This window comes from Vicia villosa, unplaced genomic scaffold (assembly GCF_029867415.1).
Source record: "Vicia villosa cultivar HV-30 ecotype Madison, WI unplaced genomic scaffold, Vvil1.0 ctg.001555F_1_1, whole genome shotgun sequence".
NCBI classification, from domain to species: Eukaryota; Viridiplantae; Streptophyta; class Magnoliopsida; order Fabales; family Fabaceae; genus Vicia; species Vicia villosa.
In genome coordinates this window covers 178,839-203,685 of record NW_026705663.1, presented here as the reverse complement: position 1 = coordinate 203,685, position 24,847 = coordinate 178,839, and the positions used below count along the sequence as shown (strand labels likewise).

General features: G+C 34.7%; 2 protein-coding genes across 2 annotated transcripts; both read left to right on the top strand.

The window, feature by feature from the left end:
- The first annotated feature begins 1,031 nt into the window (after positions 1-1,031).
- Positions 1,032-4,208, top strand: LOC131635832 (uncharacterized). Its single transcript, XM_058906479.1, has 4 exons — positions 1,032-1,760; positions 1,851-3,697; positions 3,778-3,833; positions 4,049-4,208. The coding sequence occupies exons 1-4, from the start codon at positions 1,032-1,034 to the stop codon at positions 4,057-4,059; spliced, it is 2,643 nt and encodes an 880-aa protein (XP_058762462.1). The 3' UTR covers positions 4,060-4,208.
- A 663-nt stretch (positions 4,209-4,871) lies between these two features.
- LOC131635831 (uncharacterized) lies at positions 4,872-5,437 on the top strand. Its single transcript, XM_058906478.1, has 2 exons — positions 4,872-5,142; positions 5,235-5,437. Exons 1-2 carry the CDS (start codon positions 4,872-4,874, stop codon positions 5,435-5,437), a joined length of 474 nt encoding a protein of 157 aa, XP_058762461.1.
- Positions 5,438-24,847: the final 19,410 nt, after the last annotated feature.

The following is a 24,847-nucleotide window of genomic DNA, read 5'->3' as shown; positions in this document are numbered from 1 at the left end:
ATAAAACAATTTTTTTATATTAGTTAAATCAAAACAAAAAACAGTATATAATTTATAGTTTATATAAAACAGTTTATTTAATGCTTAAAATAAATAAGAACAGTGTATAAAAATAATCTGTTTTAAAAAAGAGTATATAAAAATATCTTTTATATTTTAAATAGTTTAAAATAATATATAAAAAACAGTGTATAAAAACAAACTATGTGTTTTTAAAAATTAAAATAGAATATTTATTTTGTATAGTTTATAATATGTGCATATATATATATATATATATATATATATATATATATATATATATATATATATATATATATATATATATATATATATATATATATATATTAAACATTATACAAAAATAAAATTTTTAAAAAAACAATGTATAAAAAAGTAGTATAACATTTTGCAAAATATAAAAAATAATATATATGTTTTAAAAAGTATATTTTGTATATAATATAAAAAAGTACTCCACAAAAACAATATGTTTAAAAAAACAGTATATAAAAAAAATAGTATATTACAACTCCTCAAAGTTTATGTGATTTTTTGTATAAGTTTTTTTAAAAAGCATTGCAAATATATATTCATATAATAGTTTTAAAAATAGTATGTATTTAAAAAATTAAAATTAAAATTAAAATTATATTTGGTAGTTTATAAAAAGTAGTATATAAAAATTGTATGTAATAAAAAATAGTATATAAAAATAATATATTATATTTGATAGTTAAAAAAATCAATTTTATACTTTTAAAATTAAAATTATATTTGATAGTTTATATTATATATATATATATATATATATATATATATATATATATATATATATATATATATATATATATATATATATATATTTGATAGTTTATTGTATGTAATAAAAAGTAGTATATAAAAACAATATATTTATTAAAACGGTATATAAATATTTTAAAAGCAAGTATGTATGTTTAGGATTAAAAAGAAGTATATATATAGTTTATATATGTTTAGAAAAAGACAAATATTTAATATAATTAAACATGATTCACATGTGCAGTATGGAACATTACCAATTTTATCGTAGTTGGATGTACGGTAGAATGTTTCCTGGACGACGTGGGCTTAAACCACTTTTTATGGAAGGAGTTGTCGCGTTTCTCTCGTTTGCGTTTGCTCAAGAATGTTGTCGCAGGGAAGGAGGGGTAAGGTGTCCGTGTTTAAAGTGTGGTTGCAGAAATATTATTAGTGACCCTAGTGAAGTGAAACGTCACTTGGAGAGAGTGGGTTTTAGGCCAAATTACTGGGTTTGGACATCTAATGGGGAAACAATGCAGGAGATGAATAGAGAGGCTTCTAGTAGTCAAACACATATAGAACCAGATATAAATAGAGCTGATCCAGGGAGTAGTTCATCACAAATGCAATGCCAGGAGCAATTTAATTTTGTCGAGGAGATGTTCACTGACGCATTAGGGGTGAATGTGGCGTATGATGAACCACAAGACATAGATGGAGAAGAGCTCCCGAATGAGAAAGCTCAAAGGTTTTATCAGTTGTTGAAAGAAATAAATATACCATTGTTTGAGGGGTCTTCTGACTCTAAGCTATCAATGTGTGTGAGACTTTTGGCTGCGAAGTCAAATTGGAATGTTCCTGATCAGTGTTTAGAATTCTTTGCGAAAATGATGTTGAACGCGACTCCTATGAAAGAAAACATGCCTATAAGTTATTATGATGCAAAGAGGGTGGTGTCGAAGTTGGGATTAGAAGTAAAAAAGATTGATTGTTGCATTAGAGGTTGCATGTTGTTTTATGACAACGAATTTGGTACAAATGATGGGGAATTGGAGGAATGTAAGTTTTGCGAGAGTCCGAGGTATTTAGTTAGCAGTAAAGGAGTTGACCAAAGACAAAATCGCATTGCAGTGAAATCTATGTTCTATCTACCAATAATACCTAGGTTGCAAAGAATGTTTGCATCAATGCACAGTGCAAGCCAAATGGCATGGCACCATACAAACAGAATTAGTTCAGGCATGATGCGACATCCATCTGATGGCGAGGCATGGAAACACTTTGATAGAGTTCATCCTGAATTTGTACTTGAACCTAGGAATGTCCGACTTGGATTATGCTCAGATGGTTTCACTCCTTATAATTTTTCAGGAAATGCATATTCTTGTTGGCCAGTTATTGTTACCCCGTACAATCTCCCTCCTGAGATGTGCATGACGAAACCTTACATGTTTTTGACATGCATCATTCCGGGACCGTCGAGTCCAAAGGCAGGAATCGATGTTTATTTGCAACCTTTAATTGATGATCTCAAGAGGCTGTGGGTGGGAGCGTGGACTTATGATGTGTCTCGTAAACAAAATTTTAATATGCGAGCGGCTTTGATGTGGACAATTAATGACTTTCCTACATATGGCATGTTGTTTGGATGGGGTACACATGGTAAAATGGGATGTCCGCATTGCATGAATCACACAAAAGCGTTTACTTTGGACTTTGGTGGGAAAAGTTCGTGGTTTGACTGTCATCGTAGGTTCTTACCTACCAACCATGAATTTAGAAGGAATAAAGATGCTTTTAGAAAAGGAATAAAAGTAAAAGATCTACCTCCCCCTCGATTGTCATCGACTCAAGTATGGAATAATGTTTGTGACCTACCAAAATTCACAGACTATGGTGAAACACGTAGAATTAAAGGATATGGGGTTGACCATAATTGGACAAAAAGAAGTATCTTTTGGGACCTCCCATATTGGAAGGATAATTTGTTGCGTCATAATCTTGATGTTATGCATATTGAGAAGAACTTTTTTGATAATGTGCTTAACACGGTGATGGATAATGAGAAGACAAAAGACAATGAGAAGGCTAGGAAAGACATGGAACTTTATTGTAATCGAAAAGAATTGGAGTTGAAACCTCGACCAAACGGAAAATTATTAAAACCCAAGGCTTGTTACACTCTTACTCCCCAAGAAGCAAAAGCTGTATGTCGGTGGTTAAATGAATTGAGGATGCCTGACGGTTATTCTTCTAACCTGGCAAGATGTGCTGACGCCAACACTGGTAAATTGCATGGAATGAAAAGTCACGATTGTCATATTTTCATGGAACGATTACTTCCAATTGCATTCAGTTCACTGCCCAAGAATGTGCTTAATCCACTTACTGAGATCAGTCAATTTTTTAAAGACATTTGTGCTTCAACTTTAAGAGTAGACGACATCATTAAATTGGACCGAAATATTCCTGTCATTCTTTGCAAGTTGGAGCAAATATTCCCGCCAGGTTTCTTTGATTCTATGGAGCATCTCCCTGTGCATCTTGCTTATGAAGCTTTTCTAGGTGGACCTGTTCAATATAGATGGATGTATCCATTTGAACGATTCATGGGTGATTCAAAGCGATCAGTTAAAAATAAGGCACGAGTTGAGGGATCAATTTGTGCACATTATATACATCGCGAAACATCACATTTTTGCTCTCATTATTTCAATCACATGATGTTGTATCCAAGAATCATAAGGAACGAAGTTCACTTCAGTGAAAGAAGTCAATTTACCTTATCAGTTTTCGGTCGTCCAGGCCGTCCCGCAGGGAAGAAGAGTGAGCATTGGCTTTCACAAAAAGAAATGCAATCTGCTCATGTTCATGTGCTGATTAACTGCGTTGAAGTTAAACCATATCTTGAGTAAGTATATTTTAAATTAAGTGTATATGTTTAATTGGTTAAGATTTACCTTCTCTAACCTTTTTTTCTTTTCGAAATAGGGCATTTGGTACCTACTATTATCAAAGCACAGGCGAACAACCATCGACTGGTTACACACATGCCTATTTTCCAACATGGTTTAAGCAACAATTATCATGTATTGTTACACTAAGTCCTGACTTAATACATTTGCGAAATTTGTCTGAAGGCCCTAGTCAACGTGTAAATGAATGGCACACATATTTTGTAAACGGTTACAAATTTCACACTGAGGAATGAAGTGTAGGGAAGAAAACCGTAAACAGTGGTGTAGTCGTAAAAGGTGTTACAGAGGGTGGTGAGGACGACTTCTATGGGGTTATCACACATATTTACGAGTTGGTTTATAATTATATGGACTCGGAAAATAAAGTTGTCTTATTTTATTGTGATTGGTATGATCCATCTTCTAGAGGAACAAAAATTGATAAAAAGTATAACATTGTTGAGATTCAAAGAGATAGAAAGTACAAAGAGTATGACCCTTTCATTATGGCACATAATGTTAGGCAAGTTTATTATGTACTTTATCCTTCAATTACCCCACGGAAACGAGAATGGTGTGTTGTAATCAAATCCAACCCAATGGGTCACATTGAGACTGATGAGTTAATGGAAGATGTTGCATACCAACATGATGAGATTTCACCTGTTAATGAGGTAATTGAAACCGAGGAGATTGTAAGTTTGTGTGATACTGCAGTTGATGGTCAACAAGTTGACGCAAGTATCTTGTTGTCAACAAATCCTATGGAAGAAGAGCATGAAGAGCTAGGAGAGTCTGAAGACAATAATATCAGATGCGATGAAGACAACGAAGATTATGATGATGAATAAATTGAATATGTAATATTATCTTGAGTATTTCACATATTATCTTGTGTAATAGTATCTTGTGTAATATTAACTTTTAAATATTATCTTGTGTAATATTAAATTTCAAATATTATCTTGTGTAATATTAAATTTTAAATATTATCTTGAGTAATATTAAATTTCAAATATTATCTTGTGTAATATTAACTTTCAAATATCATCTTATGTAATATTAACTAATTGATAATATTATCTTGTCCAATTATCTTTCAAATATTATCTTGTGTAACAGGAAAAAATGCCACCCAAAAAAGATGATAAAGGTAAGGGTCAACAAAAGCCTCGTCGCACTAGATTCATTGTAGAGGAGGTTCCTAACTCAGATATGTTTGTTCCTATGCCACGCTCTACTCCACGCTATACTACACCGCCTATGCATCCTACACCGCCTATGCATCCTACACCTTCTATGCATCCTACACCGTCTATGCATCCTACACCGCCTATGCATCCTACACCGCCCATGTCTGGATCTTTCACTGGATTACTATCCATGCCCCCTGGATCAGGTTTTTTTGTCCTCCTGGATACTCTTACCCCACATATTTTCCTACGGAGACAGGTGGATCTAGCATGCCATTACCCATGCATATGGGGACAGGTGGATCTGGTAGCTTGCCATTACCCATGCATATGGAGACAGGTGGATCTAGCATGCCATTACCCATCCCTTCAGAGGATGATACCAGTGCTCCTGGAGATACCAGTGCTCCTGGAGATACCAGCGCTCATGGAGATACTAGTGCTGAGGAGCAAACGAAGAGGAAGCGTATTTTGAAAAAAAAATACGACTCAAAAAATTAAGTATCATGAGGGCAGACTAGTCATTTATCCCGATGCAGGATCGTAAGTCTTTGTGTTTTTATATTATATTTTAAATATGAGTTTTATTTAATCAATACTAACTCAAGATTTTTGTTGTTTAGAATTGTTCCCTCACATCAGGCAGTATCGATCATAACAAATATTATTAAAGAGAAGTACACACAATTTTGGCCGTCTTATGGAGCTGTACATGAAGATGATAAGGAAAAATGGTTTCAGGCATTTAAGGTATAATTTACTTATTCATTTTGACATTTCCTTTTTAATTTTTGTGATATTCATGATTCTACTTTATTTAATATTTTTAAATTCATACAACAATGTAGGAGTATTGTATTTGGGATGTTAGAGATGAGGCCGCGATTAAAGAAAACTTTCACTCAAAATGTGCTGCTCGATTTTCTGATACTATGAGGAATGTTAGACTGAAATGGGAAGCAAAAGGGACACGTCCACGTTGGATAGGAGAAGATATATTCCCAAAGCTTATTGATCATTGGAATTCTGATAAGTTTAAGGAAATATCGGAGCAGGCAAAGAAAAATAGAGCATCTGAAGTTGGTGGCTGCAACTACGCAGCAGGAAGTATTAGTGTGGCTGAAGTTGCGCGAAGAATGGTATATAAATTTATTAATTTTTTATTAAATCTATTATTTAAATGTTGCATTATGTATGATTAATTTTTTTTACTTATTTAGCGTGAAGAATTAGGCAGAACTCCACTTCTTAATGAGCTTCACATGGAGACTCATCTCAAGAGAAATGGAGAGTTTATTGACGAGCGCGCAAAAATCACACAAGTAAGTTATTTTTATATCAAAGATATTTTATTTATATCTTTTATATGTACATAGTTTATTTGAATCATGATAACATTTAATTTTTTTATATGAGAATTTTGATAAAGAACTTGCCCTAAAGTTGTCAGAGCATCCTGAAATACCTGAACCACCACCGGGGTATCCTGTTGACCCTAGTATTGGTTTTCAAACTTGGTATAAGGTTTCAGGTGGAAAGAAGAAAAATGGGAGAGTGTATTGTGCTGGAGGGTATTCCAAAAATATCAAGCGGCGTAGTAGAGATTTCAAAATGAGATATGCTGATGGAGAAGGATCATCCACTCCACCTATATTAACCGCCGAAATGCTTGAAACTGTGAGAAACTTGGCAAATACTGAGGCAGCACAACAAGTAGGAGCAAGAAATTTGGAAATTGAAGAGATGAAGAGAAAACAATTAGAGATGCAGGAGGAAATGCAAAGAAGAGAAAGAGAATTACGGGAAGAAATGAGGAGAGAATTTCAGGAAGAATTGAGGAGGCAAGCACAAGAGTATCAAGAAGCAATGCGAATTGCAAATGAGCGGTCACAAAGGTTTGATCAATTTTTTGCTTCACAGAATATGGGTGGTGGTGGATTTGGAGGAACTAGTGGATATGGAGGAGCTGATGAAGAAGAGGAGGAACAAGATGGGGGGAATAATTAAATTTTCATATTTATGTTTATTTTAATTTGTATGGAACAATTTGTGTTAACTATTTTAAACTTATTTTTAAATATTATTGTAATTTTGTATGGAATTTAATTTTTAATATATTTGCTTAAATATTAATTATTATATGTATTATAATAATTTTATTTTAATTTGAATTATTATATATATTTTTTAATTTAAATTATATTATAATTATATATATATATTAATTGTTATGTACGGTTTTGAAAATTATATTTTTTTTAACATAAAACAGTTTGCGAGGGGCTTATCCCCAAGAAAGAAAAAAAAAATATTACAATTTGCGAGGGGCTTAACCCCAAGCAAAATTTCTGACGCAGTCTGCCCCATTGCAGACGGCTAGCTGGTGCCTATTTCTGTAGGGTGCAGTGCAGAATTTTGAATTGTCATTTAGCGAGGGGGAAAGCACCTGACAAATTAACGAGGTGGAAAGCCCCTCGGTAATGGATTTGCGACCCCCTGTTTTGCTAGGGGAGCTGTCCCCTCGCAAATTGTGCATTTGTGAGGGGTTTTTGCCTTTAGTGAGGGGTTTAACCCCTGGCAAATTGCAGTATTTCTTGTAGTGAATGTATTGAGAACTTAATAATTATGCATGTCATACGATTGTTCTTTTATTTCAAGTTTTTCCAACCATGTATTAAAAAGTTATAGAAAGAACGTTACAATTATAATTAAATTTGTATGTATAATAATTTAGAATAAAATTTAATTAACGTAATCTTAAGAGAAGAGTGTTGTTTTTACAGTTAAAATTGTTTTAATTCTAAGTAAAAAATAAAAAGTTTTAACAAAAAGTCCGCGGACAAAACCCGCCCCGTCCCGCCTCGGTCCGCTTTTTTAAGCGGGTTAGGCGGGGCGGGCCAACTTAAGGTACCGAGCCGAAAACTTCAGCCCAATCCTCTCATAATTGCGGGTCAAACAAGCCGACCCGGCGAGCCTGACCCGTTTTCTAAATGATACTTAAACATAAATAATTAATATTTGTATACGGAAAAAAATTTATTATTAATTTAAATATTTTTAAATACAAAAGATGGTATTTATGATCCAAAAATGATATATAAAAAAATTTATTATTTATTTAAATATTTTATATACGAACCAGAACCCGTGCGTATGCCCGAGTTTGTTATTAGTATCTCTCTAAAAATAATTGGACTCCAGCTTATAATGGAAGTAGACGATGAAGTATGACAACCGACCTTTATGAATTAAAGAAATCAATGCTTAAGAGCACTTATAACCTCCCTAGCGTTGCTGTGGCAAAATCAGCCAACTACACATTAGGACCACTGCTTGGGAACAATGTTAATTAGGCTTGTCATGTCCGCCTCAATCAGAAAACATTTAATTTGGCGGAAATAATAAAATTTGAGGAGGTGCAGTTGCACTCCGCTTGTATATATGTGGCTCCGTTCATGTAGTTGTTGGTTTGAGTATAATTCTTCCTCTACCACAGGTTTTCCACTTGGTTGGTTTATATTGATGTTTTTGGAAGTTTTTACTTCACGTGTTTATTATGCGACTTGATGTGCTTCTGCTCCTTTCTATATCAAAAAGAAAAGAAAAGAAAGAGTATCAATAAGTGTTAGTGTGACGTTGAATAGAAGGAACTGAGATAAGACTATTAATACGTCCAATACGATGGGTGTCATTACTCAACTAAGAGTTTCATTTCTAACAAAGTCACTTGCTCGTCTCAATTCTTCGTCTTCTACTTATCAATCATGGATCTTATCGCTTCAAAATCCAAAATAAAGGATTATCCTTGTAAATTATAGATTAAGTCCATTGCTTTTAATGATAAGGTAACTTTTACTAATCTTTCTCATCATATATCCTCTTAATAATAGCTGAGGTCAGTGTTCGTCTATCAACTTTTTTTTACATATTTTCATATTTAATTTTAATATTGTTTAAAATTATTTATTTGATTAAGCATGTGATATTTATTCATACGTATATTTAGATATTTAGATATGTAGTAATTATGATAAAAAAATATATTTATAAAATAGACATAGATCCAAATTAAATAAAATTATTAAAATTAAATAAAATTAATTATAAAATTAAAATTATCACATTATAATGATAATTTGGATCTATGTCTATTTTAAAATATTAATTATTAATACTACACATTATATTTTCATTTTAATTTTATAATAATTATTAAATGATAATAATACTATTTAATATTTTACAAAATATTTCAACTATTTAATATTTCAACTATTTAATATTTCTACTATTAATATTTCAACTATCTAGTTTATTAAATATTTTGTCTATTAAATATTTCAACTATTTAGTTTATTAAATATTTTGTCTATTAAATATTTCAACAATTTAGTTCATTAAATATTTAGTCTATTAAATATTTCAACGATTAAGATTTAATAAAAAAATTAATATTTTAACTATTAATGATTAATATGTTTGTTAAGTATTAAATAATTATTTTATATTATTTCAACTATTTAATATTTTAACTATAAATATTTTAACAAATAATTATTTTATTAAATATTTAAACTATTAAACTATTAATTATTTATTTTAAAATTTTGCTTAGTAAATATTTAAAATATTTAATATATCAACCATAAATAAATTATTTAAAATTTCAATTTTATTTATCAATTATTTAATCTTTAATAAATTAATTAATCATTAATAGTTGAAGTTTCAACTAAATTAAATATTAAAATATGTAAGAAATATATATTATTGTCACATCAATATTTTTGTAACGGAACTTTGATGTCAAGGTCCAAAGCCAACAAAAAAAAATGAGATATAGGAACTCAGAAAAAAAAATACAGAGATTAAATTAAAAAATTTGTTAACTTACAGGAAAAAAATTATTTAAGCTTAAAATACATAATGTGTGAAAATAAATATAAATAAATTGGACCTTAAGCAAATAATAAATAAGTGTGTCTCACAAATCACAATTTATGAAATAAGAAAATATACTCTAACTATGGTTATTTTATTTTTAATGATAGTGCTTAATAGGAAGTTCAAACATAAAATATGACCGAAAAGCTTTTTCATTTCCATGCAATAATAAACAAAATTCATTCCATGCAATAGTAAAAACATTTGGAGCAGCTTGTTAGTAATTAATGAAAAACTAAAATTTACAGCAGAGCAACTTCTTTGCAAACAACGTATGCTCTACAACTTTTGGCTTTATAGAACGCTTGCTGGTTGCTTACACTTGTGCTTATTTAAACATGGACAATCAACTAGTCTTATAGTGTCCGTGTTCACCACATTCATAATAGGTCAATTGTATTTGATCACTCTTCTTATCTTCTCATTTTTTTGTTCGGTTAGATGTTTTAAACTTTACCAAGTTTTACGAATAAACTCATTTCTTCTTCTTTCAAAGAATATCTACTAGTGTTATCTTCATCTTCCTCTATCTTGACCTTGGAAGTGGAGGTCTTCAAGAAGATGCTTTTCTTTTCCTCCTTGAGATTTTCTTTCTTTTTCTATCTTGAGATTTTCATATTCTTTTGTTAAAGTGTTAATTTTAGATTGCTTGACGTCTTTAATTCCATCATTTAGGAATTGAAGAGCATCTCAGACTGACTTACCTGTTTTACAATGTGTAATTACAAAAATATACATTAGCGCTCCATGAGGAAATTAATATATTCCTTACTTTCAAATTGTATAAGGCTTGTTTAGTCTCTTCATCTTCCAATCTTAGGGGGGTTTATTAGTTTCAATATCATCAACGATGATTTTTATGGGACAAATGTGGAACCATGTTTTACAAGTTTAGTGATCAAGAAAGATATTAACAACATACTACATACTCTTGAATAAGCTTTTTTTTTAAGACAACTAACAACTAAAGTGCGAGCATAGAAAGCGGTTAAAGATGCAATCAAACTAAGCTACTAAGCTAGGGTTTAATGATCATTGCAAAGCTCCTGCGGTAATGGCATCAAACAAGAATACATCTCAAGCCTCATCTTCAAGAAGAATTCAAGCTATTTTTTGTATGGAGATTTTATCTTACAAGTCTTGAAGCTTCAAAGTATGAAAGCGAGGAACTGTAATAGCTCACCCTAATGCATCTCACTGAATAATATGTTGTAAACGAATAAGGCCTTTCAATCGAGATCTAGTGAAATTGAAGCTACCGATTTTTTAATGTGCATACCTCTGCCTTTTTTGAACTTGGTATGCAGAGAAGAAAACGCTTTTGTTAGATAATGCATTAGAGTCAGCACATCTACAAATTTGTTAGTCTAATAATCTTTCCACCATGCGTCGAACTCTTGAATGCAATAGAATGACGTTTGAAATTGAAAGGGTGTGAGGTCAATGCACTTATCATCTTGTCGAGCTATACACTCATGATACCTTTCTTGAGTCATTTCAACAATGATCAGGCAGAATTCTCTCTTCCGACTAAAAAGGGATTTAGGAAAGCATTGGCTAAAGCCAAACTGTCGAGCTACTAGGTTAGGTTGGTAGCCAGCCAGCCTTATGGCATCCTTTCTAGTTTTAAACCTTGTCGACAATAATTTGGGTGTGAGAAAAGCTCTCCAAATCTCAACACACTTGACTTGGTGTTCAGCAGCAAGAGCAAGAAATTCTCTTCAAAAGTATTTTGGCCTATGACTCATATTCACAAAAGGGGCCATAGAAGGAGCAAACGCATATCACTTTGCAATCATCATAAATTATCCAAATTTTTTCAAATGTCGAGCGCCACGGATCTGTTGGAGTAATTAGGGAGAGTCGGGGTGCAAAGTTGGTGTGTCTACCTTCAAAGAAGACTCGAATGTAGCTTTAAGCCAAAGTTCTAGAAGCCAAAACGGGCCAGTAAGCAAGAGATTGACATTGGGTTCAAGGTTTTTGAAGGTATAAGTCGCGAACCCTAATGATTCATAGAGGGAGCCTTTGATAACTGGCTTAACCAAATATTGTGCCCCTCAAGTAATTGGTTAGCCAAAGTGATGAACCTCTTGGCTACTTTTAGAGATTTGGACAAGAAAGTTAAATGTGACAGCTACAATTTCAGAAAGGTAATGTGTTGTTCCGACACATCTTCAGTTTAGGTTTTATGATGGTCAGTGATAAAATTGGTGAAGCTAGTACATTTGGAATTACAATTGATAGTATCTTCATCCGGCAAGGTATGGTAAAAAATCTCACTTGTTGGTCGAAGACTAGTGATCGTAGCTACGTCAAGCAGATTTGGCGTGATCATCTCACAACAATGCCAGAAAGTGTTTGTTGAACTTTCCTAAAATTGTAATGTTGCGATGAGCATGTTTTGACAGTAGGTGGGACCAAACCTAGACAGCTGGATCAAATCGAAAGACGAGACAAGAAGTACTCATGAAGCTTATATCACAAGGTTGATTTAAGCAAACACGAGGTTTGGTGCGATAATAACACGGAAAGATTTCCTCTACTTTCTATGTGTTTGCAGTAGGGTCCTGGAGTGAACCTAAAAATGCATGTCTTTTATCAAAAATGGAGAAAGGAATGAGTAGCATGGATTTCCATATCCGGCCTTTTTCTTCCTCCATGGGTGGCTCGGGAACATAAACTTGATTCCCAACAAGAATGGGAACTTTGATAGTTTCCACAAGGGGTAATGTGTTCTTTGGGTATGATGAGGATGCCATTGCTGCAGAATTCGTAAATAACTTTGAAGAAGATGAAGTCTAGAAATATTTTTTTATATGTCTTCTAAAACATTAGAGGGTTGAAGCAGAAGTGAAAGAAAAAGAAAAATAGTGGAAAATTAAGTATTTATAACCGTTTGAGGAAGATATTCATTTCTTTTTATTGAAATAGATAGTTGGCGTTCCCTATACGGACAAGTGTCTCTTCATTTTTATTATTTTTAATCCGAAATTGGAATGGAAAGGGTTAAAGATTTGCGTGGCCCTCGATCTTCCTGGAAAAGTAGAGTGCATGATGGAAATCCTTTGGTGCACATTGTCATACTCCAAAATTTGCCCTCTTATATTCAATCAAAGGTTTCTCAATGCATCTTCAATGGTTCAAGTCTCAAAGGCTTATTCAGGTCACTCTCTCTTGATCAAGGGTCTCAAAACTAGGGTTTGCAGTTTATCAAAAGAGTCTGAATCTCTGAGGCCTCAAATGAACCTCAAGGTATCTCATATGTCTCAGAGTATCTCCATGTCAATTATCAAACTTCAATCCCAAGGATTTCCCATTCAAATGCTCAGATGATCAATAATCGACTATGTCGACCTATAAGTCAACTATAGTCAAAATACAGTCAAACTTCAAGATTTTTTGGTCAACATCAAGTATGTGAGGTTATATCCATCATTTGGTCAAAAATTGATCATGATCCATTAATAAAAACTCAGAAATGAACAAATTTCAACAGTTCAAATTAGGGTTTTTTGTAGGAAAAGTCAATGCAACTTTGACTGGGCATAACTCTCTCATACTTTATCAGAAATTTCTCACTCAAAGCCTATTTTTAAGGAAATTTGATTCTCTACAACTTTGCCTCTCACAAGCCAAGACCAGAAACGCTTCATTTGGGAGATATGATACAAAAGATTACAGGTCCTTTTCAAACATCAATCAAAAGCAGTTTTTTGTCAAAGGCCATATCATCAAGATAAAATCTCCAAATGAAAAATATGTTCCAAAGGGGTCTGTAGAGGACATCTTGAGGTTTCCAAAAAGTCCTAAAACTCTCTCATATCTTAAAAATTGAGGGAGATATGACTTGTCAAAGTTTGGCGATTTTGGATGGAAAATGTGAAATAAAAGTGGTTCAAAACGGATATTTTTGCAAATGGGCCTATCTTGTAATGACCCAAACTTGTTCCTCATGAAGTCAAGAAGCTCCAAAACCAATCCCACAATTTAGTTGATTTTATTATAATTTTTGTGAATTTTTATTCATTTAAAATATAATAAAAATCAAGTAAATCAATGAAAAATCAAAGATATGATTTAAGTCCATATTCCAATCTTATTCAATCAGTATTTAAGTCATATTAGGTACCCAAATTCGTGCACATAGTATTGGGAAAGATTGAATAAAATTTGAACCAATTTAGGAAGGATTTATAACTAATTTCAATCAAATCTTGTCCATGGGAAATACTTGATTCAATCCAAATACCTTAACCTAAAGCAATCACATATAAGCCAACAACAATTGCAAACAAGGGGAGAGTTTTGGCAGCCCAGAAGTGAGAGTGCCGAACAAAAAAAGTCATGAAAATTTTGGATTTGGTTCGGAAATTTGAAGGAGATTCAAAGGCTTCTAGGTATTAAAACGTGTCCCTGGAAGTTTTGTGGACGTTGACCAACCAAGATGGAAGCTTGCCGTGCCCGGAATCGCACCCTCCAGGCCACGTTTCTTTTCACGTTTTTTTTCCGATTTCGTTTTCTTATATTTACTCACGGTTAATACGTTTTGGTCCGATATTCTGATTCATAATGATGCAGGGAACGTTGCTGATGTCTTTAATTTGATTTTTGGCTCATGTATAGTAAAACACCATTGTTAGGTTATGAAGGTTCAAAATTTGGGCTTAAAGATTTAGCCCAAATTGGAAAGAACCGAAGCCACCATCGTGTTCAGAGGATGGAATACAATCGATCCATGCCTCTATTTGAAATTTCTTGTTTGTATTTTGTGATTTGTGTGTTGCATGTGTTGTTGCCACGGTTCTGAAAATTTGGAAAAATAGGAACCTGCGAAGAAGACATAGCTGGGTGGAAAAATCTTTTTTTAAATTTTGATTCAATTGTTTTTTTATATATTATGTCCACGGCGCGCAAATTAAACAAGGCACGTTGCTAGATGGATTGGCAACGAACGCATCAGGTGAGGCAGGGGGCGCAGGCTCGATCCTGGCTCCCATATCAATTTTTTTGATTTAATTCGGTTCCAGATTTTGTGTGCGCTCCTGCAGAGGATCTACCATGCACCTTCGGCCGTTCACCATCGGATCAAGCCAAGGATGAATCCAACGCACACAGGCTGGGGACGCACCTTAAACCTTCAAGGATGCGCTACACTGAATCATACCCAGGTTTTATAATTCTAATTTTTTATTTATTTGTTATATTATTCTAATTGATCTCTATTGTTGTTATATATAATTTACTTCTAAAATCATATTAATGGTATAATTAGGATTGATAATATAATTAAATTAGGATTAGGCTATAATTATTTAGAAATATTTCTACTGATTACTCGATTATTTCGATTAATTTATTTAATTGGTCTTGACCATTATAAATCACAAAAACTCCTATAAAAACCACCAATACATTAGGGTTTGCCCGATCCCACTAGCCAGTGGCCAAAGTATTAGGATTAGGGTTTTCTAATCGACTTAGAGTTTAGCCGAACAATTTTAGAATTTTATTCGCTTCGATTAAATTAATTGATCGCGGTGGGTAATAATCAATTGTCTAATTAATTAAATTCAAATCAACTATAAATTAAAATGTAACTAATTCCTATTTGGTTAAACGGTTTCAACTATTTTATTAGTTGCGATGATTAACCCTTATTTCTTTCTCATTCTAATTCGTTGTTCTTTTTAATCGAATCAATCGATTACGAGGGGCAACGATACAAATTAATTCATAAAATTATTAAAAAATGCCATTATTCGTTATTAGTGATAATCAAATTAATTGATTAAAATTGGTAACGATCTAATTAATAATCTTTTAACTATGGTGATCGAACCTATCGATCATTGCGGTTGATAGTACAAATTAAAAACAGGGTTGTACGCCCAAACCTTAAAACACTTCCCGAAACCTTTTCAAAACTACGGATTTTCAAAACTACGATAGGTAACTCAAAATACCTCCAAAACCATCCCAAATCAAATTCTAATCCTAAAGGCGTACAACCCTTCCCCGAACTACGTAGACTCTGATCCTCCATAAGGAGGTACGTAGGCACTTGGCAACAAGGCGAGTCCCCTTCCCTAAAATCTCAATTTTTCCCCTATTCACTTCCTTAGCTATAAACCTCAATTTTAACCATAAACCTTTATCCTTAGATTCAAAGCCATAGGAAAGGGTTGAGGGTGCCTAACACCTTCCCTCGACCTGAATATAGTATCTTACCCTGATCTCTTAACTACGTAGGGTTTCCTATTCGCCTTTCAGAATAGGTGGCGACTCTAAAAGCTTAATTTTTAGGGTAGATTGCTACAGCTGGCGACTCTGCTGGGGATAACTTAAAAGTGAATACTATGCTCCTATAGGTTTTGGGAGGGTTTAGGTTTGGCGCATTTTAGGGTTTGGCAAACTTTCCATTTTTAGGGTTTGGGGGAGGTTCACCTTTATAATAAATATTTTATTTATTTGTTTTGTTTTTTGTCATTGGTTTTTTTTATTGAATGTTTTATTTAAAATGTTTGATTATATATTATATGCATTGCTGGTTTTTTTTATGTTGTGTTAAACCCTAAGTGTGGGAGTTAACTTTGAGATCAGGGGGGAATCAAATCGCCTACGAGTCTCATTGATAACTCCACTCGGAGTGGGTTGAGTATTCGGAAATGTCCAAAACGAGGCTTGACTTTGTTGAGGGCAGGACTGGATACTTGGCTGATCTCTCCGAGAACCTACCCCTAAAATTCGAACCTCATGGATAAAATGAGTTGTTCTAAAATCCGAAGAGACAAAAAGTCTCGGAGGCTACGAACGATCCCATGAGACCTTCTAGAACCCCCTATAAAAAGGTTGGCTCCCTAAAGCCGCTACGTCGAACCTATGAACCTAGGACTTTTTGTGCTTCTGTGCTCTTTATATGTTTGCAATTTATATACTTCGAGTATCTATGCGTTTCAACATTGCAGGTATCCCTACGTATTCCCTAGCCTGTAGGGATTCTAATTCCTAAGACCACGTCTTTCCTACGAAGGATATCACCGCCTATGCATTCCCTAGCCTTTAGGGATTTTACTTTTATATCCTTGTATTTCTGTAACTACGCGTCATTCCCACGAAGGACATTTCTATTAACGCACTTCAACTGGTCTCTCCATGACCATGAGATCTAGTGATTGTCTAGAACGGTCACCCCGTGCTTACATTTTTAGTCCCTAGCCTATAGGGATTCCTTTCCAAAATTGCATCCCTCGCACGAAGGACATCTTCGTTAGCATACGTCAATTGGCCTCTCGATGGCCATGAGATCCAGTGATTGTCTTGAACGGTCACTCTATGCTTGCTCCCACGAACTCCCTAGCCTGTAGGGATTTGCTTTTACGTTCATGTGTTTCTACAACAACGTGTCCTTCTCCTGAAGGACATCCTCATTAATACACGTCGATTGGCTTCACGATGGCCATGAAAGCTGGTAACTGTCTTGAACGGTCAACCCGTGCTTGTTCCCGCGCACCCTCTAACTTGTAGGGTTCGGATTTCCATTTATACATCTCTCATCCCTAGCCTGTAGGGATTTCATTTCTCCAATATCATCCTTAGATAGGTTGCGTTCCACATAGAGAACCTTCGCACGAGGGACAACTTCGTAAGTACACGTCGAACAACCTCTCGAAGGTCATGAGACTTGGTGACTGTCCTGAACGGTCATCAGCTGCTACTTTCCGCGTACCCCTTAATCTGAGGGATTCCCGTTGGCGTATTATAATCTCAAGCTCGCACGTATGTCATTAGAGTCTAATGTTATCCCTAAATCCGCATAGGTTATCCTTAGGATTATATCTATCGCACGTCCGCATTACATTACATACAAGGAGTCATAATATACAAATAATAAAGGAGTCTTTTGCATACGCACGCATTCGCATTTTCATGCATTCGTACATTTACATTCACATTTGCATTTCCATCTTCACCCGCATCCATACTCACCGTGCTAGCCGGTTTCCCGAAACTCCCAAAGAAATAAGAGGATTATCACCTATGGAGAAAGGAGGATAAATTATTGAGAACGATCTTGGCCCAACTAAGGAAAAGAGGATGTCTTTCACCATTGCTAGCCGCATGTCCATGCCTTGTCATAACAAGATTATAAATACAATAAAGGTTATCATCGAGCAAGGATTAGTTCAACAAAAGAGTTCCCTCATAGATACACTCAAGGGGTATCTAGTCATAAAGGGGTTCGTCTTAGAACACATCAAATTTACAAGGACGCTCTACGATAACCTAGGGGCAAGGATTAGTCCAACTGGGGCAATATCTGAAGGATAGAAAAACACTTAGAAAGGGGGGGTTTGAATAAGTGTAGCTATAAAAACTTGACAGATAAAAATAAATTGCACAGTTATTTTTATCCTGGTTCGTTGTTAACTAAACTACTCCAGTCCACCCCCGCAGAGATGATTTACCTCAACTGAGGATTTAATCCACTAATCGCACGGATTACAATGGTTTTCCACTTAGTCCGCAACTAAGTCTTCCAGAGTCTTCTGATCACACACTGATCACTCCAGGAACAACTGCTTAGATACCCTCTAAGACTTTTCTAGAGTCTACTTATCAACACGATCACTCTAGTTACAATCTGCTTAGTTCACTCCTAAGACTTCCTAGAGTATTCTGATCAACACGATCACTCTAGTTCCTTACAACTTAATGTAATCAATTCTAAGAGTTTACAAATGCTTCTTAAAAGCGATAATCACAACTGTGATATTTCTCTTAACGTTTAAGCTTAATCTCACTAATATATTACAAAAGCAATGTAGTGAGCTTTGATGAAGATGAAGATTCTGAGTTTAGATTTGAACAGAGTTTCAGCAAGTTGATATGAGTTGTTTTGGTGCAGAATCGTTTTTAAAATCGTCAACCTTGCTTCTCATCAGAACTTCATATTTATAGGCGTTGGAGAAGATGACCGTTGAATGCATTTAATGCTTTGCGTGTTCCGTACAGCATCGCATTTAATGTTATACGCTTTTGTCAACTACCTCGAGCCTTGTTCACGCTGTGTCTACTGACGTAGCCTTTAATAGCTTTTAACGTTCCTTTTGTCAGTCAGCGTAGCTTGCCACTTGTACTTTCTTCTGATCTGATGTTTGTGAATACAACGTTTGAATATCATCAGAGTCAAACAGCTTGGTGCATAGCATCTTCTGATCTTCTGACCTTGAAGTGCTTCTGAGCGTGATACCATCTTCTGAGCTTCAGTGCTTCTGATCTCTTGTTCTTCTGATGCTTCCATAGACCCATGTTCTGATTCTGCTTCGACCATCTTCTGATGTCTTGCCAGACCATGTTCTGATGTTGCATACTGAACCATTTGAGACAAAGCTTCTGAGCGCTGAATTATGCGTACTCTTTATATATATTTCCTGAAAGGGAAATTGCATTGGATTAGAGTACCATATTATCTTAAGCAAAATTCATATTATTGTTATCATCAAAACTAAGATAATTGATCAGAACAAATCTTGTTCTAACAATCTCCCCCTTTTTGATGATGACAAAAACATATATAAATGATATGAATTTGCGATCAGAAAGAATAGACGGCAAAAGACAAATTACACAGCTATAGCATAAGCATATGAATATGTCTCCCCCTGAGATTAACAATCTCCCCCTGAGATAAATAATCTCCCCCTGAAATAAATACTCGAAGAACTTTAATAAAAGACTTCCCTGATTATTTCGGTAGAGACGATCATATAAGCTTCTTGTCTTCAGAGAATTCATAGCTTCTGACTTCTGCTTCCATAGGACAGCTTCAGAACTAGAATTTCCTTAGATCCCTAGAACACTCACAGCTTCTGATTCCTGCTTCCATCTAGGACAGCTTCAGAACTAGAATTTCTTTGATCTTCTGAACATTCACAGCTTCTGATTTCTGCTTCCATTCAGGACAGCTTCAGAACTTGAATTTCTTTGATCTTCTGAACATTCACAGCTTCTGATTTCTGCTTCCATTCAGGACAGCTTCAGAACTTGAGTTTTCTGGATCTTTAGAACATTCGCAGCTTCTGATTTCTGCTTCCCTCGGATAGCTTCAGAGCTTTGAATTTCTACCAATATCACTTCATGCTAGATTTGTATCAGAACATTGTTGAATGTACCAGAGCATCATCTGAGCATCTCTACATCCTGAAATGTTACAGAACAAAAACTAAACGACAAAAGTCAGCATGAACGAGTTAGAACATAAAATGTATGTTTGAACACATTATATGAATCAGAGCCATATAGGCTGAAATAATGTATCAGAGCAAATAATGTATCAGAGCCATAACATTTTATGTATCAGAGCAAATAGAATTTTGTCAGAATAAATAGACAAATATAGATCAAATTCTATTATCAGTGCTTCTGATTCATTCTTCTTTCTTGCTTCTGATCTCTGAAGCTTGACAGCACTCAGCTTGCTTCAGTTTCCATGGTTTTGCTTCTTGTGTTTGCTTTGAAGATTCTCTTCAGTATACCTGCAAAACACTTAAACCGTATAGAACTTGCAGTTCTTGTTAGTGAATGTGTGGGAGCTTTACCCAGCAACTGATAGATTAATCAAATCATTTATCATTTATCTTCTCCCCCTTTTTGTCATAACATCAAAAAGCAATATTTCAAAAGAATTAGATGCATAAAACGACAAATATTTCAAAAGAATGTAAAAGCAAAGAAACTTTTCATTGATAATCAAAAAATATTACAAGAAGTTCCTATGTTTAACAAGATGAGAAACATTCCTAGCAAATACAAAAAAGAATTTCCAAAGAGGAAATTACTACAAAAATTAAAAACAAAACCCTAGCAAGACACACTCTGTGTCAACCCATCAAGAATCCCTGAGGACTTCTTGTCTTCCAGACTGGAACCTCCACTGTAGGAGAGATCCAAGTGACCAAAGAGGAAGAGAGGGACAGTTCACAGACAGAGAGCTAATGTTGCAAACGGGGCTTTCCCTTAACATAGAAGTTAAGAATATCATTCTTAACCTCCTCCCATAACTCAAGAAAGTCTTCTGTCTTTGGGTGAAAGTTGATAACAACATCAAAGAAGAGGTCTGACTTGAGAGGTATTAGGAGAGCCATCCCGAGATATGCAGAGATCTGTCGCCTTTGAGTCATAGATCTTCAACAGGCTTAGGGTGAACGCTAGGTTTGAGCTAGGATTTTTTTTTTTAAAAAAATTGTTTGAGCAAGAGACGAAAAAAAGAGAGAGAAAAAAACTTGATGAGGAATGCAAAGAGATAGAGAGAGATGAGAGGGAAAGAGAAGAGTTTGAAGAGTATTTAAAAGAAAATAAAATGAAACGAATGATGAATAGCATTTAATGTTACGTGACGTGAGGAGAGATAATAAAGACAAATGAGGTGACTAGCACAGTTACCTATGGTCGGCGTCCCTTCAACTGCACGCACGTTTATCCATGAATAGTAACGACAGGTTTACCATCCCGAGATAAAAACGTAACAGCTGTTTTGCTTTAAAAGAGGTTCTGAATCAACTTAGACAATGAAACGTTAGTAATAACCGAATCATAATTTCTAAAAGATTTCAATCAGAACTTCTGATATATAAAAAATAATCCATTTTCATTTCAGAAGATACTCATACATGAGAACTTCTCATCTTCTCATTCTGGGCATAAATCCATACTGATGTTCTTCAGAATGAACTTAAACCTATCTTCAGCCAGGGGTTTTGTAAAGATATCAGCCCATTGATGGTCTGTATCAACAAAGTTTAAAGATATAACACCCTTCTGAACATAGTCCCTTATGAAATGATGTTTAATCTCAATATGTTTAGCTTTTGAATGAAGAATAGGATTCTTAGATAAACATATAGCAGAAGTATTATCACAGAATATAGGAATGTTACTCTCAAATATCTGATAATCTTCTAACTGACTCTTCATCCAGAGCATCTGTGTACTACAACCAGCAGCAGCGACATATTCTGCTTCTGTTGTTGATAGAGCAATAGTTGCTTGCTTCTTGCTGTACCAGGAGATCAAATGACTTCCAAGAAATTGGCAACTTCCTGAAGTACTTTTTCTTTCAATTCTGTCTCCAGCATAGTCAGCATCGCAGAATCCTACTAAGTTGTATTCTTTAGATTTTCTGTAAACTAAGCCAACATTAGTAGTACCTTTCAGATACCTTAGAATTCTCTTAACAGCAGTTAAATGAGATTCTCTAGGATCTGATTGGAATCTAGCACACAAACAAACACTGAACAGAATGTCAGGTCTAGAAGCAGTCAGATATAGAAGAGATCCAATCATACCTCTGTATAACTTCTGATCTACCTTCTTACTTACCTCATCCTTACCTAGGATGCATGTTGGATGCATAGGAGTTTTGGCTTCTTTGCAGTCTAGAAGATTAAACTTCTTCAGAAGTTCCTTCACATACTTGGTTTGGTGAACATACGTTCCTTCTGATGTTTGATTTATTTGTATTCCAAGGAAATACTTGAGTTCTCCCATCATGCTCATTTCAAACTCAGCCTGCATAGACTTAGCAAACTCCTTTCCAAGTGTAGCATTAGATGTTCCAAAAATAATATCATCTACATATATTTGACAAATTAAAATATCCCTTTTAAAGGTTTTACAAAAGAGAGTAGTGTCCACTTTTCCTCTAGTGAAACCATTATCCAGAAGGAAAGAACTTAAGCGTTCATACCAAGCTCTGGGAGCCTGTTTCAATCCATACAATGATTTCTTAAGTTTAAAAACATGATTAGGAGACATAGAGTCTTCAAAACCAGGAGGTTGATGGACATAAACTTCTTCATCTATATAACCATTTAAGAAGGCACTCTTGACATCCATCTGATAAAGAGTGATGTTATGTTGAGTGGTAAATGAAATTAATAGACGAATAGATTCTAACCTGGCCACTGGTGCAAAGGTTTCTGTATAATCAATCCCTTCTTGCTGACTATAACCCTGAGCCACCAGTCTGGCTTTGTTCCTTACCACTTCACCTTTCTCACTGAGCTTGTTTCTGAAGACCCATTTTGTACCAATTATATTGAATCCATCTGGTCTAGGAACAAGATCCCAAACATCATTCCTTGTAAACTGATTCAGTTCTTCTTGCATAGCAATTATCCAGTCTGGATCTTCTAGAGCATGATCAACAGAAGTTGGCTCGATCAAAGATACAAGACCTAATTGACAATCTGCATTGTTCTTAAGGAATGCTCTTGTTCTAATTGGATCATCCTTCTTTCCAAGAATGACATCTTCTGAATGACCAGAGATGAGTCTGGATGATCTTCTGACAGATGGTTCTTCAGAAATGCTTAGATCCTCCAGAGAAGCTGATACTTGATCTTCAGATTCTTTGCTTCTGAGGAGCTCTGCTTCTGATGCGTTGCTTCTTGGCTCAACAACTTCTGATATATCAATATCACAATCTGCAAAATTATCAAACTGCTTTGGTTTTTCAGAACCAAGCTTATCATCAAACCTGATATTGATTGATTCTTCTACAATCAATGTTTCAGTATTGTATACTCTGTAGCCTTTTGAGCGTTCAGAATATCCAAGAAGGAAACATTTTTGAGCTTTGGAATCAAACTTACCAAGATGATCTTTAGTGTTCAGAATAAAGCATACACATCCGAAAGGATGGAAATATGAAATGTTGGGCTTTCTATTCTTCCACAATTCATAAGGAGTCTTATTTAGAATAGGTCTGATAGAGATTCTATTCTGAATATAGCATGCAGTGTTTATTGCTTCTGCCCAGAAATGCTTAGCCATATTGGTTTCATTGATCATGGTTCTGGCCATTTCTTGCAGAGTCCTATTCTTTCGTTCTACAACCCCATTTTGCTGTGGAGTTCTAGGACAAGAGAAATCATGGGCAATACCATTTTCTTTGAAGAACTCTTCAAAGGATCTGTTCTCAAATTCACCACCATGATCACTTCTAACCTTTATGATTTTACACTCTTTTTCAGATTGAATCTGAATGCAGAAATCAAAGAACACTGAATGAGTCTCATCCTTGTGTTTCAAGAATTTTACCCATGTCCAGCGGCTATAATCATCTACGATGACTAATCCATATTTCTTCCCTCTGACAGATGCTGTTTTGACTGGGCCAAACAGATCAATGTGCAAGAGTTCTAATGGCCTTTAGGTAGAAACAACATTCTTGGACTTGAATGCAGGTTTGGAGAACTTGCCCTTCTGACATGCTTCACAAAGAGCATCTGATTTGAATTTCAGATTAGGGAGTCCTCTGACCAGATTCAGTTTGTTAATCTGAGAAATCTTTCTCAAACTAGCATGACCTAATCTTCTGTGCCAGACCCACTGCTCTTCAGAAACAGACATAAGACAAGTCACCTTCTGACTCATAAGATCTTGCAGATCTGTCTTATAAATGTTGTTCTTCCTCTTGCCTGTAAATAGGATTGAGCCATCCTTCTGATTTACAGCCTTGCAAGACTCTTGATTAAAGATTATATCATAACCATTGTCACTCAATTGACTGATAGATAAGAGGTTATGTGTTAATCCTTCTACAAGAAGTACATTAGAAATGGAAGGAGAGTTACCAGACTTTATAGTTCCAGAGCCAATTATCTTGCCCTTCTGATCTCCTCCGAACTTGACTTCTCCTCCAGACTTAAGCACCAGGTCCTGGAACATAGACCTTCTTCCTGTCATGTGTCGCGAGCATCCAGAGTCCAGGTACCATGACATGTTGTGCTTTGTCCTTTTTGCAGTCAAGGATATCTGCAATAGGAATAATCTTATCCTTAGGTACCCACATTTTCTTGGGTCCTTTCTTGTTAGATTTTCTCAAGTTCTGATTGAACTTGGGTTTAACATTGTAAGCAATAGGAGGAACAGCATGATAATTTTTAATGTGAGTTTCATGATATT

What these genes read in the sequence shown, in the direction of transcription:
- LOC131635832 (XM_058906479.1), top strand. Translation starts at nt 1,032, where the DNA reads ATGATTCACATGTGCAGTATGGAACATTACCAATTTTATCGTAGTTGG. An exon ending in TGTCGAAGTTGGGATTAGAA is followed by an intron (nt 1,761 to 1,850) that starts GTAAAAAAGATT and finishes GAGGAATGTAAG; the next exon opens with TTTTGCGAGAGTCCGAGGTA. An exon ending in GAAGTTAAACCATATCTTGA is followed by an intron (nt 3,698 to 3,777) that starts GTAAGTATATTT and finishes TTTTCGAAATAG; the next exon opens with GGCATTTGGTACCTACTATT.
- LOC131635831 (XM_058906478.1), top strand. Translation starts at nt 4,872, where the DNA reads ATGCCACCCAAAAAAGATGATAAAGGTAAGGGTCAACAAAAGCCTCGT. An exon ending in ATCCATGCCCCCTGGATCAG is followed by an intron (nt 5,143 to 5,234) that starts GTTTTTTTGTCC and finishes ATATGGGGACAG; the next exon opens with GTGGATCTGGTAGCTTGCCA.